The sequence below is a fragment of the Anolis carolinensis genome, chromosome 4 (genome assembly GCF_035594765.1).
Source record: "Anolis carolinensis isolate JA03-04 chromosome 4, rAnoCar3.1.pri, whole genome shotgun sequence".
Lineage (NCBI taxonomy): Eukaryota > Metazoa > Chordata > Lepidosauria > Squamata > Dactyloidae > Anolis > Anolis carolinensis.
In genome coordinates, this window is record NC_085844.1 from 202,381,319 (window position 1) to 202,396,090 (window position 14,772).

Here is a 14,772-nt window from a genome sequence, read left to right on the forward strand (position 1 = left end):
GTAGACATTGGTTTGGTAGGCTGGAACAAAAACACCCCTAAGTAGATTTCCCTTTGCTGTGGAAAGAACTCTTGAGAGAATGTCAGAGTTTCCTTTGTACTGAACAGTGATATAAAACATTTTACTGGAAAAGGCCAACAGGAAAATAGAGAAGGGATTCTGTCCTTTCTGTCTGCTCACAACACAGTCACAATTATCATTTTCCTTAAAAGTAACATCTTAGGCACAATGAACAGCAGTTTGTTTTCTTCACATCAAGATCAGTGAAGAAAGACGTTTGCAACTCTCATTGATTTACAGCAAATATGTTAATCACTAAGATAGTTCAGGGGGCAATAAAGCATGATAATACCATTTCAGTTTATGCCAGTAGTGGTTTAAGTGCTGGACTAGGACATTGGAGCCCCTGCTCAAGCATGGAAACCAGCTTGAAGACTGCCTCTCATGAGGGTAACAATAAAATCCTACACAAAGTTTAATTAATGCAACCTTTTGTCAGCATTAAGGTTTTTCTTCCCAGCTTAGATCAGATCTCCAGCGAGTCACTGGATTTCTATCTCACTTTTCTGTAATCCTTTCCCTCTTCAGGAGTCCAATAGGTTTAAATCTGAAGGCAAACATTATGGAAAGTAAGGGAAGGGGGGAATCTTTCCTGAAATGTTGAAACAGTGTCAGATGAGCATCCCATTCTCCATTATTTCCCAAATATCATCAGGTCTATAGAATCCAAGAATTATATAGTTAGAAGAGGCCCTAAAGACCATCTAGCTCAATTCCTTGCCATGCAAGAGTATATGAAGGACTCCTGACCTATGGCCATCCACCTCTGTTTAATAACCTTTGGAAAACGAGCCTCCACCACATCCCAAGGCAGAATACTCTAAACCTTTTCCACATGTAACTCCTTTCCACACAAGAAATTGTTATGCGAACCCAGGTATCTATATCCATAATAAAAGTGAAAACCCGTATGTGTGTATGTGGCACGGGTGTCTGCTCACACAGACAGCCTCCGGCCTCCACAAACAGGCTACAGTTCCCAGTGCTGAGGAGTCACCAAGTCACTCCGGTTCACTGACACTGTGGTTACATTGAGCTCCATGAACATACAACCCAACCCCTGTCAATGTCCTCCCCAAACGCTACAGCCCACCACCCTTTCATTTGAGGACCATTTCATCCTAGATTTTGCATTTCCCTCCACCACAGACAGGCATCCCAGGGTTCTCCATTGGTGCGAAATTTGCATGACCCCACCTACCCCCCTTCTCTTTCAAATCTGTCTGCAGAACAAACACAGCACAACTAAGCAGCAACTAAACTTACTGGAGGAGTTTGGGGGATTGACTCCACATGGTGGAAGTTGTAGTTCACCCTGCATCCAGTCACAGCACTGTGCTTCCTACTGGGGGATTTAGAGGAGTTGTAGTTCACATACACCCAGAACGCTATGAACCCAAACAATGATGGGTCTGGACCAAACTTGCCATGCAGATCCACTATGTCCAGATTTGAATACTGGTGTGTTTTGAGGGGAATTAGCCTGGACATTTGGGAGTCGTAGGTACTGGGATTTATAGTTCATCTGCAATCGAACCCCACCGATGATGGGTGAGGACCATACTTGACACACAGACCCCCCATAACCAACAGAACATATTGGACAAGTTTGGGGAAAAGGGAGTTATAGTTCACATGCATCCAGAGAAACAGTGATCCCCACCGACAATGGACTTCGCACAGAGAAGCCTCATGACCAACTGATCATACTGCAGGGGTTTCTGGGAATGGGCCTTGATTTTGGGAGTTGTAGTTCACCCGCATCCAAAGAGCACTGAACCCAGCCAACAAAGGATCTGGACTACACTTGGTACACAGAATCAAAATGGCCAACTTTGAATACTGGCAGGTTTGGGGAGGATTGACCCACGATTCTGGGAATTGTAGTTCACCCACTCCAAACTGAGAATACCTAACATTCAAAGACAAACAGTGCCTGTCTCAAATGACCCGGGCACCGCTGGGTCTCCAAGCTAGTATAGGGATATAAAATAAGAATAAAACCAAACATTTATTGATAATAAATCAACATTAGCAAGGCTTACTAAGCAGGCTGGTTTTCCCTTTTTATGAAGTACAGCTGAAGCATTTTCTGCTTAGTCCACTGTAAACACTGCACATTGCTTTTAACAGATTCGGGTAATGTCTAAAACAGCTACTACATGGCAATAACAAACTTCTTATTGTTGCCATTTTTTTGGCGACCCCAGCATTGAGCTAAGGGGATTCCATTTGGAGTCTGGACCCACAGTTTAAGAAGCATTGCTTTTGAACAATAGATTCTCTCCCATATCTCTTTACATGTTGTCCATTCTAACAGAGTGCTTGGTGTTACTTTTGTCTGCCTGTCTTGTTACTTACACATGTGGAAGATCCATTGAGCTCCAAGCAGATGACGTTTGTACTTTTTACTTCCTTGATGTTCATACATGTGAACTAGAAAATAATAAAGAACACTGTCATGTTGCTTAGAAGAGTAAATGTTTCCTTATAGCTAATTCTATTTATTTTATTACATACTACTGCCACATTTGAATGTCCCATCGTTAAAGCCCAGCAACTGAGTAAAGGTCTTCCCTCCACCCCAACTGCCACTACCCTGAACTTGGAAGGAGAGAAGAGTAGGCAGTTCTTGCTTAACTTAAAACCCTCCTTCTACTTTCATTCCTTTTCCTCTTGTGTTGTGTCTTACTTACACAATGAGTCTGAGGGCATATTAACAATTTGTAAGACATCTCTAGGATTCTTTCTGGCTGAAGGCAAGGTATAAATACTCTAAATAAACAGATAGATGATAGATAGATAGATCCACCATCATACTCTTTCTGTGAAGCTGACAGACCTCCTCGTTAAAGATAAATTAAAAAGCAACCAACATAGGATATTTCATCATTTCTAGCAGAGGAAAATAAAACGACATTTATAAAGCATATCATTAGAATACAGTACAATTCAACCTTTGAAGAATGAGATATATGCCCAAATCCACTAGTATTTTGTTAATAATCTTGAAACAATTCAAAATACTCCACAACACTATTTGACAGCTATCACAGTGTATTTGTTTTTTTTTTAAGTCTCTTTTTTGTAAGTTGCTATGTAACCATTACATTTTGCTATAAGACACAGATGGCAGACAATACAAATTCATAGTTTGGTGAGAATTTTTGCAGTTTAGGATTTATTCTGCACAAAACCATACACGGGAGTTTATTTTATACAGAAAACAGTATCTTCTGTGCATAAAATATCCCAAGATGAAAACAAGTTGAAGCAGGTGATCTCTGAAACTATCTGCAAAGAAAGTACTGTTTTCTGTGCAACAATATCACATGCAAATTTTGCTAAGAAGACTTTCTCATAGTGGCAACCAAATTAGTAAAGTTTTTGTTGCTTCTTTTGAGAATGAAGTTAGTAAAGAATTACAGCCTTAGAAGTCATAGTCTGGGTGTATCTACACTGCAGAATTAGTGCATGATTTTAGCTGCCATGGCTCAATGCTATGGAATCTTGGGAACTGTAGTTTTACAAAGTCTTTGGTCTTCTTTGCCAAATAACATTGATGATTAACTCCTATGATTCCATGGCATTGAGCCCTGGCAGTCAAAATAGTCTCAAGTAGAGACCCTCACTGACAGTACTGTTATCACTACTTGAATGTTGCTTAAACATGGTCATGAAAAGAGGACCCAAGTAAGATGGCTGGACAGGCATGTTGTTGAAATGTAAGAATTACCTGAGATGGAAAGATCTTTTCAGCCTGGAAACCAGATCCTAATTTTCTTAGCCAAGACAAAAATGGAATTGATAAAGTGGGGAAAATGATGATACTGCATTTTAAAGGCTTTCCCCCAATAAGGAAATATTATGCTTCTTAATTGGTGGATAGAATGAATTAAAGGGTTAATCACAGATCTAAAATGTTGGGTGCAGTGAATCTTCCTTTCACTGTGTCCAAGCCAGCAGATGAAATAATTCATATTACTTGCCTGCACTTGACTGTCCTTAGCTCTGATTGTGTTAGATGATGTAGTGACCTCAGTTTTTGTCTGCAGATTAGAACTAGATGTCAAAGATTTTACTGTAGTCAGAGTTTCAGTAGTCTCATTTCTGGCAGCATGTGATTCATTCCCTTGTGTTGGAGATATCTGTGGCATTGAAACTGTTGATACAGGTGGAATATGGGTGCTGCTGGTGTTCTTGGGTGCTGTGTCTTCTGAGGTTGAATTTTCTGGTACTGGAGGTACTGTAAGGATAAAAGAGTGCACATAATCATACATGAACATCAGAGAATTACAGTTGAGTCTCACTTACCCAACATAAACGGGCCGGCAGAACATTGGATAAGTGAATATGTTGGATAATAAGGAGAGTTTAAGGAGAAGCCTATTAAACATCAAATTAGGTTATGATTTTACAAATTAAGCACCAAAACATCATGTTATACAACAAATTTGACAGAAAAAGTAGTTCATTACACATTAATGCTATGTAGTAATTACTGTATTTACGAATTTAGCACCAAAATATCAGGGTGTATTGAAAACATGGACTACAAAAATGAGTTGGATAATCCAGAACGTTGGATAAGCGAATGTTGGATAAGTGAGACTCTACTGTACCAGAATCAAACTATATCCCTGCTGATACTATCATGTAGCATGTCTTCATAGGATGCATTCTATGCTGTACTAAATTTACAGTACTGTACAGATTTAGTCTCATGTAATTATATTCATTTTAATTATTTTGTTGTTTCATACCTTGTAGGTATGAAGCCAATGTCAATGCCTTTTACCTGCTGTTGTTAAAACTTTAGCTGTAGTGGCAATTCCAGTTAGCATCTTTGTGTTGGTAGTGGCTTTCACAGTGGTAGTCGGAACTGGTGAAACTTTTCCCGAAGTTGTTGTTTCATCTGCAGAAACATGATTTTCTAAAAGATAAAGAAAAAGAGTAATTATAGTTCAGTAACACAGTGTGGCATTGTATAAGAGTCTCTGATGGGACTCAGTTTAACAATTCCATAATGTACACATGTGTACACACACAAATGTGTTAAGCTCACAAATAAGTCAAGGTTTGAGGGCCAAAATTATGAATTTTGATACAATTCATTAATAAGTCAAATGACATTCTGCCAAGAGGGTAACTGTCAGTACCATTTCAGGGGATCATCTACCCCTTGCTGCTACCTCCCCATTTTTCTGCCCAGACATTAAAAAAGGTCAGATAAGGCACCATGATGAAGGGAATAGAAGGGGTTAGTATGTATTTTAGGTTCTCAAGACATAGACAAAGTTCTCAAATTTTCCACTGTATTCAGAGAAAGGGATGGGTGCTTTTTGGATAATAGATGAGTTTTTCTATTGACAGTGGATGAGTCAACCCATGTTATTTAGGGTTGGTTTTTTGACTAAACCTCTAGACTTATGCATGAATATACTAGTATCCAATAAGAGACATCCTTTTCAAAAATGCATTTTCATTACTTGCAGCGAGTAATAACTTAATGTGTGGAAGAGCTGTGTATTCAAATCAAGGATAGAGATGAGATGAGTCTTTTCTAGAATGTACTGGAGTTTTCTTGGATAGTATTTAACACAGTATTTTTTAAAAATGAAATCTATCTCATCTCTTCAGAATTATTCCAGAATTAGCTAAGATGTCTGATGCAAATATAAGATAATTGTTGTTTCCAAGACACAGATTAAAAAGTGTTCTGATGTGAGAAAGAGGAATATATTTTCCAAAACAAAATGTTTAATATTGCTCAAGTATTTTAGCATTTTGGCTATTACTCCTGAATAATAATGTTCTGTGGAAACAGTTAAAATCAGTCTGTGGGGTGCTACCTGAAGCTATGATGAAAAAGGAGTAAAAACAGAGGGGCGGGATTGGTGTTTGTCTGGATATGAGAGTGGAAAAAAGAGAAAATAGTAAAAAAAAATGCTTGGTGAACAGGAAGTTCACTGAGGGGTCAATGAGCAAGAAGAGAAGCACTTGGGGGAAAGATTAGAAGTTCATTATTGAATGTATTGAGCCCGAAACAAGAGTGAAGCATCCAAGTAGAAGTAGAGATAGGCACCTGGAAATGCAACATTGAACAAAGGGAGTGATAATAGAGATCCTTATTATTTGTACAGATACCACTGAAGGAAGTGGGGTAAGATGAGGTTATGAAGTCACATTTCGTGCATCTCTTTCTAAATGACTTAATGTCTTAATGACTGGAGCCAACCAATTAAAAGATACTAAGTTATGAATGAAGATAAAATCTGCAAATGAAAAGAGCAATGGCAGACCTTTCCTGACTGGGTCAAAATAATTATGAATTCTCATAATATAATTCCTCATGTTTTGCCTATAAGTGTCACCTCTGTCTCTGGTCATTTCATTCCTTTTTAGAACTGTTTTGTTATAATTATTGAATCTTTCAAAGGTTTTTTTTTAAAAAAAACAAACACACCTGGGACATGGTTTTCTGAGGCATATCCTATGGCTTCATGAGCAAATTTTATCTCAATTCTTTTTTAAAGTGTTTTTTTTTTGTAGACTGAGTTATAGTTAAAAAGCACTATTTCACTGTTGTACATTAGCATTACAGTAGACACTCCACTTTCACAGGGGTTAGGGGTGTAGGGTTTTTGTGAAAGTAAAGGAACTGAGAATAAAAAAAACCACTTTCTCTCTCTAGGATTCCTTAGGTCATCTAACATGATTCTGGTATCCAGGCCTGTAGCCAAGGGGGAGGGGTTAGGTATTCAATCCCCCCCCCCTTTTTTTTTCAGGTTTATTCATGAATTTTAACTGGTTAACCAAATCCCAATGCTAAGTCTATGAGAAGCAAAAATTAAACAAGTACCTCCAGAACTGCAAGCACTTTCTCAACCACATTTTGACAATTTATTCATACTGTCATTACTAGCAGCGGTATGCAAAATAGTGGAAGCAACCGAGTTTATCTATTGAAGCTGATTTCTGTCAAAGTGCATTGACAGTTTTCAAGTGTTTCTAACAGATGCTGTGTTATTGTTTTGTAACTATAAATTACCAAGTAAGAGTCATTTTCAGTTTTTTTAAGACTTGAAATTTTGTAACTAAAATAGATATTTGATTTAATGAAGTCTATATAAAATATAGAATGAATCATATAATTTAAATTGTTTTGTGTTATGGGCCTACTCTTCATGATTTGCTGAAATATGTTTCAACCTCCCCCTCTCCGAATTTTTTTTTCTGTCTACGGCCCTGCTGGCATCTGACTATAGAATCATGTTTGAGGACCTACAAATGCTTAAAGAAGTATTTAGGAATCTTTAGATCCTCTAATATGAGTCTATCATCAATTTACTCCAGAAATTAACCATAGTCATGCTTGAGAACTTAGATCAGTGATGGAGAACGTATGGCATGTGTGCCAGTAGCGGAATGCAACACCCTTTCTCCTGGCACGCGAGGTGTCGTGTGCTCTCTGCCCATTCACTTGCTTACCTACTTGCTCTCCCCCGTCCCCTTGCTTGTTTGCCACTTGCCCACCACCCACCCTGCTTGTTTACTCGCCACATGCTGGTTGCCACTTATCTTATGCTCGCATGCTTTCTTTGCTTGCTCTCTGCTTGACCAACACCCACTTTCTGCCTGCCTTGGAAGACACTAACCCCTATTTTAGCTGCTTTATTAACACTGGTGCTAACATCAGTATAGTTATTCAAACCAGATACCTTAGGCGGATAGGAGTTTTTATTTTGCCCCTCAAACAAGACTTCTCTGCTGGGTTAGCTTTTCTTTAAAGCAGAAATAGGTTTTCTGTGAGCAGCTCAATTTGGAATTTGGACAACAAGAAAATAAATTTTACCATCCATGTCACAAATACAGGTTTTTTTTTTTGCTCCTTTCAATAAAAAGGTGAGAATCTTATTTTGTGTTCAAGGTATGGCATGGAACTTCTGATCCATTTCATGCCCTTGTCTATCATAAATATAACTTTTATATAGTTTTTTGCAATTTTATTTAAAAGGCGAAAATAGGTTTGAAAAGCATTTTAGTTATAGATTTCTTCTCTCCCTTCTTCAGGCTAGAAAGAGAACAAGAAATCAATTATTTCCCAGTGTTTGTTGACTTGTTTATTTATACCCATGAGCCTTATTAAAAGAACATTCTGTTGTGCAGGAGGATATGCTTTCCTTGCCAAGAATCCTGGATTATCTTAATCTAGAACAAATATTCGGAACCAACTGCCTGAAACAGCTCAACTGATTTCTCATATGACAGTACCCAGGATGTGAATATTTCATATGGTTGCAGTAGCTTCATCATAGACCTGGACAGAGACTGCTTTTTCCCCTACAGCATGAATGTTTATACATAGACTTGATTGCAGAAGTGAATGTCCCCCCACTCTTTAACTGTCCAATATATGAGAAAATCTGAATAAATCCAAGGTGGTGACCACATGTTTACTTGTATGCTCATTCATTCTATTATTAGTTTATACATAATTGTATAAACTGTAGGATCTGTGATAACTGTATAGCCTTTGGCACGTGCGACACTGAGTGCACCCTGAAAATGTTTTCATGTTTTCTAAAAATGCAAATTTGTCATTGTAATAGCTTGACTGGTGCATTTTCAAGGTTCCTCTCTTGTTGTCATGCATCTGGTTGTCAGTCTGTCAAAAGCTGAGTGTAAAAACATTAAGGGTAATTGAACCTTTCATTGCTTGGCAAACATGAATACATTTATCCCACGCTACCATGCTATAGCTATTAAACAAATGGATATGTACTATTTATCAAGCAATGTAAACCCAATGGCTCAGGGGGCTTGGTATGTTTAACCTAGAGAATAAAAGGTTAAAAGGTGACACGATAGTTATTTTTAAATATTTAAAATGATGTCACATTGAGGAGGGAGCAGGTTTGTTTTCTGCTGCAGTATTTTAGATACTAAGACATCAATAGATTCAAACAATAGGAAAAGAAATTTCACAGAAAGGTTAGGAAGAATGGTGGTAATAGCTGTTCAACAGTGGAACACACTGCTTCAGAAGGCGGCAGACTCTCCTTCTTTGGAGGTGTTTGAACAGAGGCTGGCCATCTGTCAATGGTGCTTTAACTGACTTTTCTTGGATGGCAGAATAGGGTTGGAGTGGATGGCCCTTGTGGTGTCTTCCAACTCTATAATTCTAAGTATACCATCTTAGGCAAGAAGATATGGACAAAATTAGATTCAGTGATCAGGTCTCCTACGGTTATTTAAAAGACAAACCTATTAGAATCAGAATTAGAGTATTGCATTGCATTCTATGTGGGGTTGCCCTTTAAAAGTGTTTGGATGCTGCAGCTAGTACAAAATGCAGCAGCCAGCTTGTGTCAGGTGTGCATTTAGAGATCATATGACACTGGTATGGCTTCCAATTAGCTTCTGGGCTCAATTCAAGGGACTTGTGTCGATCTACAAAGTCCTGGAGCCCTTGGAGGCATAGCAAGTTAAACTGCTGAGCTGCTGAACTTGCTGACCAAAAGGTAGGCGGTTCAAAGCCCAGGAGCATAACAACAACAACAACAACAACAACAACAACTTTATTATTGTATTCCACTCCATTTCCCCAAGGGGACTTGGGGCGGCTTACAATGGGGACCAAGCCCAGCAATATACAATAAAATACAACAACATAAAATACATTCCAATTACAACAAATTAATACATCAGAACTATAAAATCACAACATCATACAATAAAAGCCTAGCCAGTAGCATGGTGAGCTTCTGCTGTTAGTCTCAGCTTCTGCCAACCTAGCAGTTCAAAAACATGCAAATGTGAGTAGATCAATAGGTATCGCTCTGGCCGGAAGGTAACAGCACTTAATACAGTCATGCCAGCCACATGACCTCGGAGAAGTCTATGGACAATGCTGGCTCTTCAGCTTAGAAATGGAGATGAGCACCAACCCCCAGAATCAGACATAACTAGACAATGTCAGGGAAAAACCTTTACCTTTACCTACAAAGTCCCACATGAGTTGGGCAAGGACATCTGAAAGACTACCTCCCATATGAGTCTGCCCATTGATCTTCAAAGGAAGCCCTGTTGTGTGTCCCAACACTTCATGAGCTTAGGATGGTGAGAGTATATGTAATAGGGGTTTCTCTGTAATATTACCTTCACTGTGAAACTCCCTACTGAAGGAAGTTAGACTGGCCCAAAACAGTCATGTTCCCTATGGCATTCAACATTGCTGTTTTAACTGCTTTAAAACTAGATTCTAGCATGGTTTTTAGACTGCTTTTAAGAGATTTTAAAGAGTACTAAATGTGTTTTCAAATGTTTTAACCTTTGTATTGTTTTAATAGGTTTTTATTTATTCATTATCTCAGACTACTTTGTGGGCTTGAAGGTGATACAGAAATACTTTAAATAAAACAATAAATGATAGCAGGGAAGGGAGAGTTAACCTTTTTCTTTTTGAATTGCTTCCTGGACCCAACTACTCCTGTGCAGCTACTATTTATTCTGTCAGACCAATTGTATTGATACATATAAATCCCCCATCTTCACCATAGGACAAATATAGCACTTTGGGAGAAAGTTAAAGCATTTGTAGAAATTGTCAGAACAGAGCAAGGTAATTCAAATAACAAAGCACCTTTAAAAAAAGTCATTTCAGCTCTGACTTTGGTTCTTCTGCAGTTTTATCAAGCTGCACCCTATAAAACAATATTATTGTATGCTACATGCTACATGCTGAAGGGAAAATAAACTTGCAAAGAATCATAACCATGACTGCTCACCGGGATTTTCTCCAGCAAAAATAATATGTAACTGATTTGCTTCAAGAAGAGCTGCCATGCTTTCTTTAGGGAACCATGACTTCATCCTGAAATTGTGAAATTGTGAGTTTGTTTTGCCCAATTGTGAACATAATCAAAACTGGCAGAAGTATGGCTAGCGATGACACATAATTTCATCACCCACCCACCATTTTTTGGGCCACAGAACATGTTAAGCAACTGAAAGAATTCTGGTCAAATCCAGTTTCTGTGAAAATGATTCCCAAAGTTGCCAGTCTAGGACAGTAAGGGAAATGAAGGTTATATTGATAGGATTGGTCCCATCCATAAGAGATATAAAGAAATGAAGAATTTTTGGAATAATGTTTCATAGGAACACAGATTCTTCAAGAGGAAAAGGAAGAATAATAGAATTGGAAGACTCCTCATGGGCCATCTAGTCCACTCCCGTCATGCCGGAAAAGAAGAATACGAGGGATATTGTAGTATAAGTTAGAACAAAAGCTGGCACCCAATTCTAGTCTAAGTTTAGGTTCAGATTCAAAATAACACCCTGAGAACTCTATCCTGTCTTAAGTACAGAGTAGAAGAAAGCCCCACTTGATGAGGTGTTGCTGAAGGAAAGACGCTGTTTAAAATAACTTTTGCCAGTAACAAGAGTATAATACATGTTGGATGAAACAGGACTTTAAACACAAGTCTGTGATGGAGTGGCTAAACTAGGATTCATGGATTCTATTTCTGTAGTTGTTCACACAACACTGTGGTATTGATGTCCGAAGCGCCAGCATTCAAATTGATTTGAACCCGCAGCGGAGAGTTCCGCAGATCCATCGTAAAAGGAACAGAGCGGGACCGCAGCAGACTATTATTAAAAGATCTTTTTTTTTCTTCACTTTCCCCTTCCCTGAACTATGTAACAAATCCCCCCAATAAAAGTAGCATACATTTTATAACAGTAGCACTCTCTATCTGGTTATTTTGTGTCTTTCCTTGACTCCTTCTTTTACATGCAATCCTCCCCCCCTCTCTCTCTCTCTAACCCGTCCGTCCTTTAAACTCTGGCTGAGGCTCCTCCGCCATAGGTTAATACGGCGGACGATACAAATTGGCTCATATCTTTATCAAAATTACTCCTAGCACGCTCTTCTTTTAGTTCTAACCCTTCCTAAGGCTCCTGACCCAAGGACCACCAGCGGAACCAAAATCGGTCCAGTTCTCGGCACCTCATCAGCTGACTGTCAAACGGAACCGACTGCTCTTTCCAAGCCACACTACTCTTTTCCAGCCTTATCCCGGACTTTCCTCTCCCCGCGACCCGCGGGATGGTTTTAAGAGATCACTGGTCCTTTTCTGTGAACTGTGGATGGGGGATCGCTCTCCCGCTGGGGAGACATAGTTCTCCAAGGACCTTCACCCTCTCTACAGCTGCCAGGAGGGTGCCTGGACGGGCGCCCTCCACGTTTCATTCACACCTTCATAATTTTATGAATGAGAAGAACACTCTTCCCCAAACCTACCCCTGAACTTATGAAATCCTATACTTCCAAAGACTGCAACTCACATGTACCTCTTCCCCATGCTATTTCTATGAATTCCTTCCACCACAGATGAACTCTTTTCCCAATGTATCCGTGAATTTCCATATTCTATGAACCTGGACACCCTCATGAATCACTGTTATATGAATTTCTAATCGTTGGGCTAACTTCATGAATTGTAAAATCATGCTGCTAAAACTCCACTTTTATGAATTTCCATGCTGGGTTCTCCAGATGTTATGAACTTCGTTCTTATCAAATATTTTCAATTGTTTATATCATTCATGATTCCCTTTTATGCAATGTAACTCACTTTTATGAATTCTCCCTTATTTCCATGAAATCTATCTATCTGCCTATATGTATTTGTACTCTTTGGGATCCCCGGAAAATATGTATTTTTCCCAGCATGGTTTATATTCCAACTTTATTTTATTTTTCATTTTATTTCATATAATTGTCAAGTCATGAAATCAAATAGGAAATATTTTGAACTCAACCTGAACCCCAGAACTTATCCCATTTCCTATGACCCAGGCTTCCCTTCCCAAAAACAAAAGGATAATCTGCCACCGCTAAACCCAATCAAATTCAAATTGCATGGACAATATAGGGCTTGAGTTGCCGAATTCGGAGTGTTGACCTAAAGGTGATTCGCCCCAAGGCAAACATTGTCATATCTCACCCAAAGGAAAATCCAGGACACCTCAGGAAGGCGCCCTGCAGAGCCTGTCAATATGGCTCATCACCACCCATCTTTGCTTCCACCTCTGACACCCCAAGGCATATCTAAAATCTGTATACATGACAGAAACCCGGACACCCTTGATTGCTGCCATTAATAAATTAAGCACCCTTTAAGAAATCGGTCTAGCAGGACTTAATCCGATAGTTCCTGCCCTGTCACCTCATTGTTTCAATAACTCCCGCCTTCTCTTTCCTGATTGGCCCGAGTAGAGACAATAGGCAGCTTCCTATTGGGCCAACGGAGCAAGGCGGGAAACGAAAGCCCGCCTCGTTCAACCTTCTAGCCTATCAATGATCAGATGGGCAGGGGAGCAGGGCAGGAAATTCAAAGGGCTGTCAGACTGAAATTTTGTATAAATATGGCTTTATTTTGATTGTATGGTACCCTAGTAGACCGAATGATCGCTACTAGAGTCCTCTTCAGCTGAATTGTTCAATAAAGACTCCTTGGCGGATTTTCCTTCAACTTTGGCGGACCTTCTTCATTTCGGCTTCAGGTTGTATTGCGGCTCATATTTTCCTATTGGCTCCGCCAAGGTCCGTTCTCTCAGGACCGGATCGGGTCTCTCCTTAAGGGCCCCGATCCCCTAAAATGCGGTCGACAACAGTATCTTCATTGTTCACTCACCACCACAATAATTTCCTAGAATCACCTTCTGGTACCATGCTTAAAGGGACCACTATTTCTCCCTAAAACCCCATATGGCTTGGATCCACGCTATCTTCAGGACTTGTGGATGAGGCCACATTAGAATGGTAAAGCACAGGTCTGCATTTCCCTGCCCCTCGGTTTGGTACTGCAGAATTCTGGGAAATGTAGTTCAGGGAAGCAGAGGACCTCTCTGGCTGAGAATTCAAAGCCTGAAAGTACTGTACAATTTACAAAATTCTGTAGGAGCAAACCAGACGATATACAGAATACCCTGCTGCCAATATATTTTATATAGACAGCACAGGTTATTGAGAACACAATTCGATTATTTCAATATTTGATAGATAGAATCATAGAGTTGAAAGAGACCTCATGGGCTATCCAGTCCAACCCCCTGCCACGAAGCAGGAAAATTGCATCCAAAGCACCCCCGACATATGGCCATCCAGCCTCTGCTTAAAAGCCTCCAAAGAAGGGGCTTCCACCACACTCCGAGGCAGAGAGTTTCACTACCGAACAACTCAGTGAGGAAGTTCTTCCTAATGTTTAAGTAGAATCTCCTTTCCTGTAGTTTAAAGCCATTGTTCCATGTCCAGGGCAGAAGACAACAAGCTTGCTCCCTCCTCCCTATGACTTCCCCTCACATATTTATACTTGGCTATCATGTCTCCTCTCAGTCTTCTCTTCTGCAGGATAAACATATCCAGTTCTTTAAGTCTGTCATCTTGCTTGTCATCAAGATGTGATCTCATTTTGATGACAAGCAAGCAGCAATTTCGGGCTCCCTGATCGGGGATTTCATGTTTTGAGACTCCTTGAAAGAGAGGAGGAAGAGCCTTTCATAGGAAAAGCATGCACACTATGGAGGATTTTTAAAAAATATAGAATGGAGAGGATTTTTCAAATTGCCAAAATTGCAAAGGCTTTTATTTCTACTGCCACCAAAATGTAGAGGATTTGACCTCGCTACTTCTACTAATGC

General features: G+C 39.5%; 1 protein-coding gene across 1 annotated transcript in view; it reads right to left on the reverse strand.

The window, feature by feature from the left end:
• The window catches only part of cd34 (CD34 molecule), a 45,616-nt gene that overhangs the window by 17,035 nt on the left and 13,809 nt on the right, over window positions 1-14,772 (reverse strand). The window contains exons 2-4 of the mRNA XM_008116582.3: window positions 4,859-4,993; window positions 4,050-4,306; window positions 2,422-2,496 (exon numbers count right to left, since the gene is read on the reverse strand). Coding sequence (XP_008114789.2) covers window positions 2,422-2,496; window positions 4,050-4,306; window positions 4,859-4,993 — 467 coding nt within the window. The remainder of the gene's footprint in view (window positions 1-2,421; window positions 2,497-4,049; window positions 4,307-4,858; window positions 4,994-14,772) is intronic.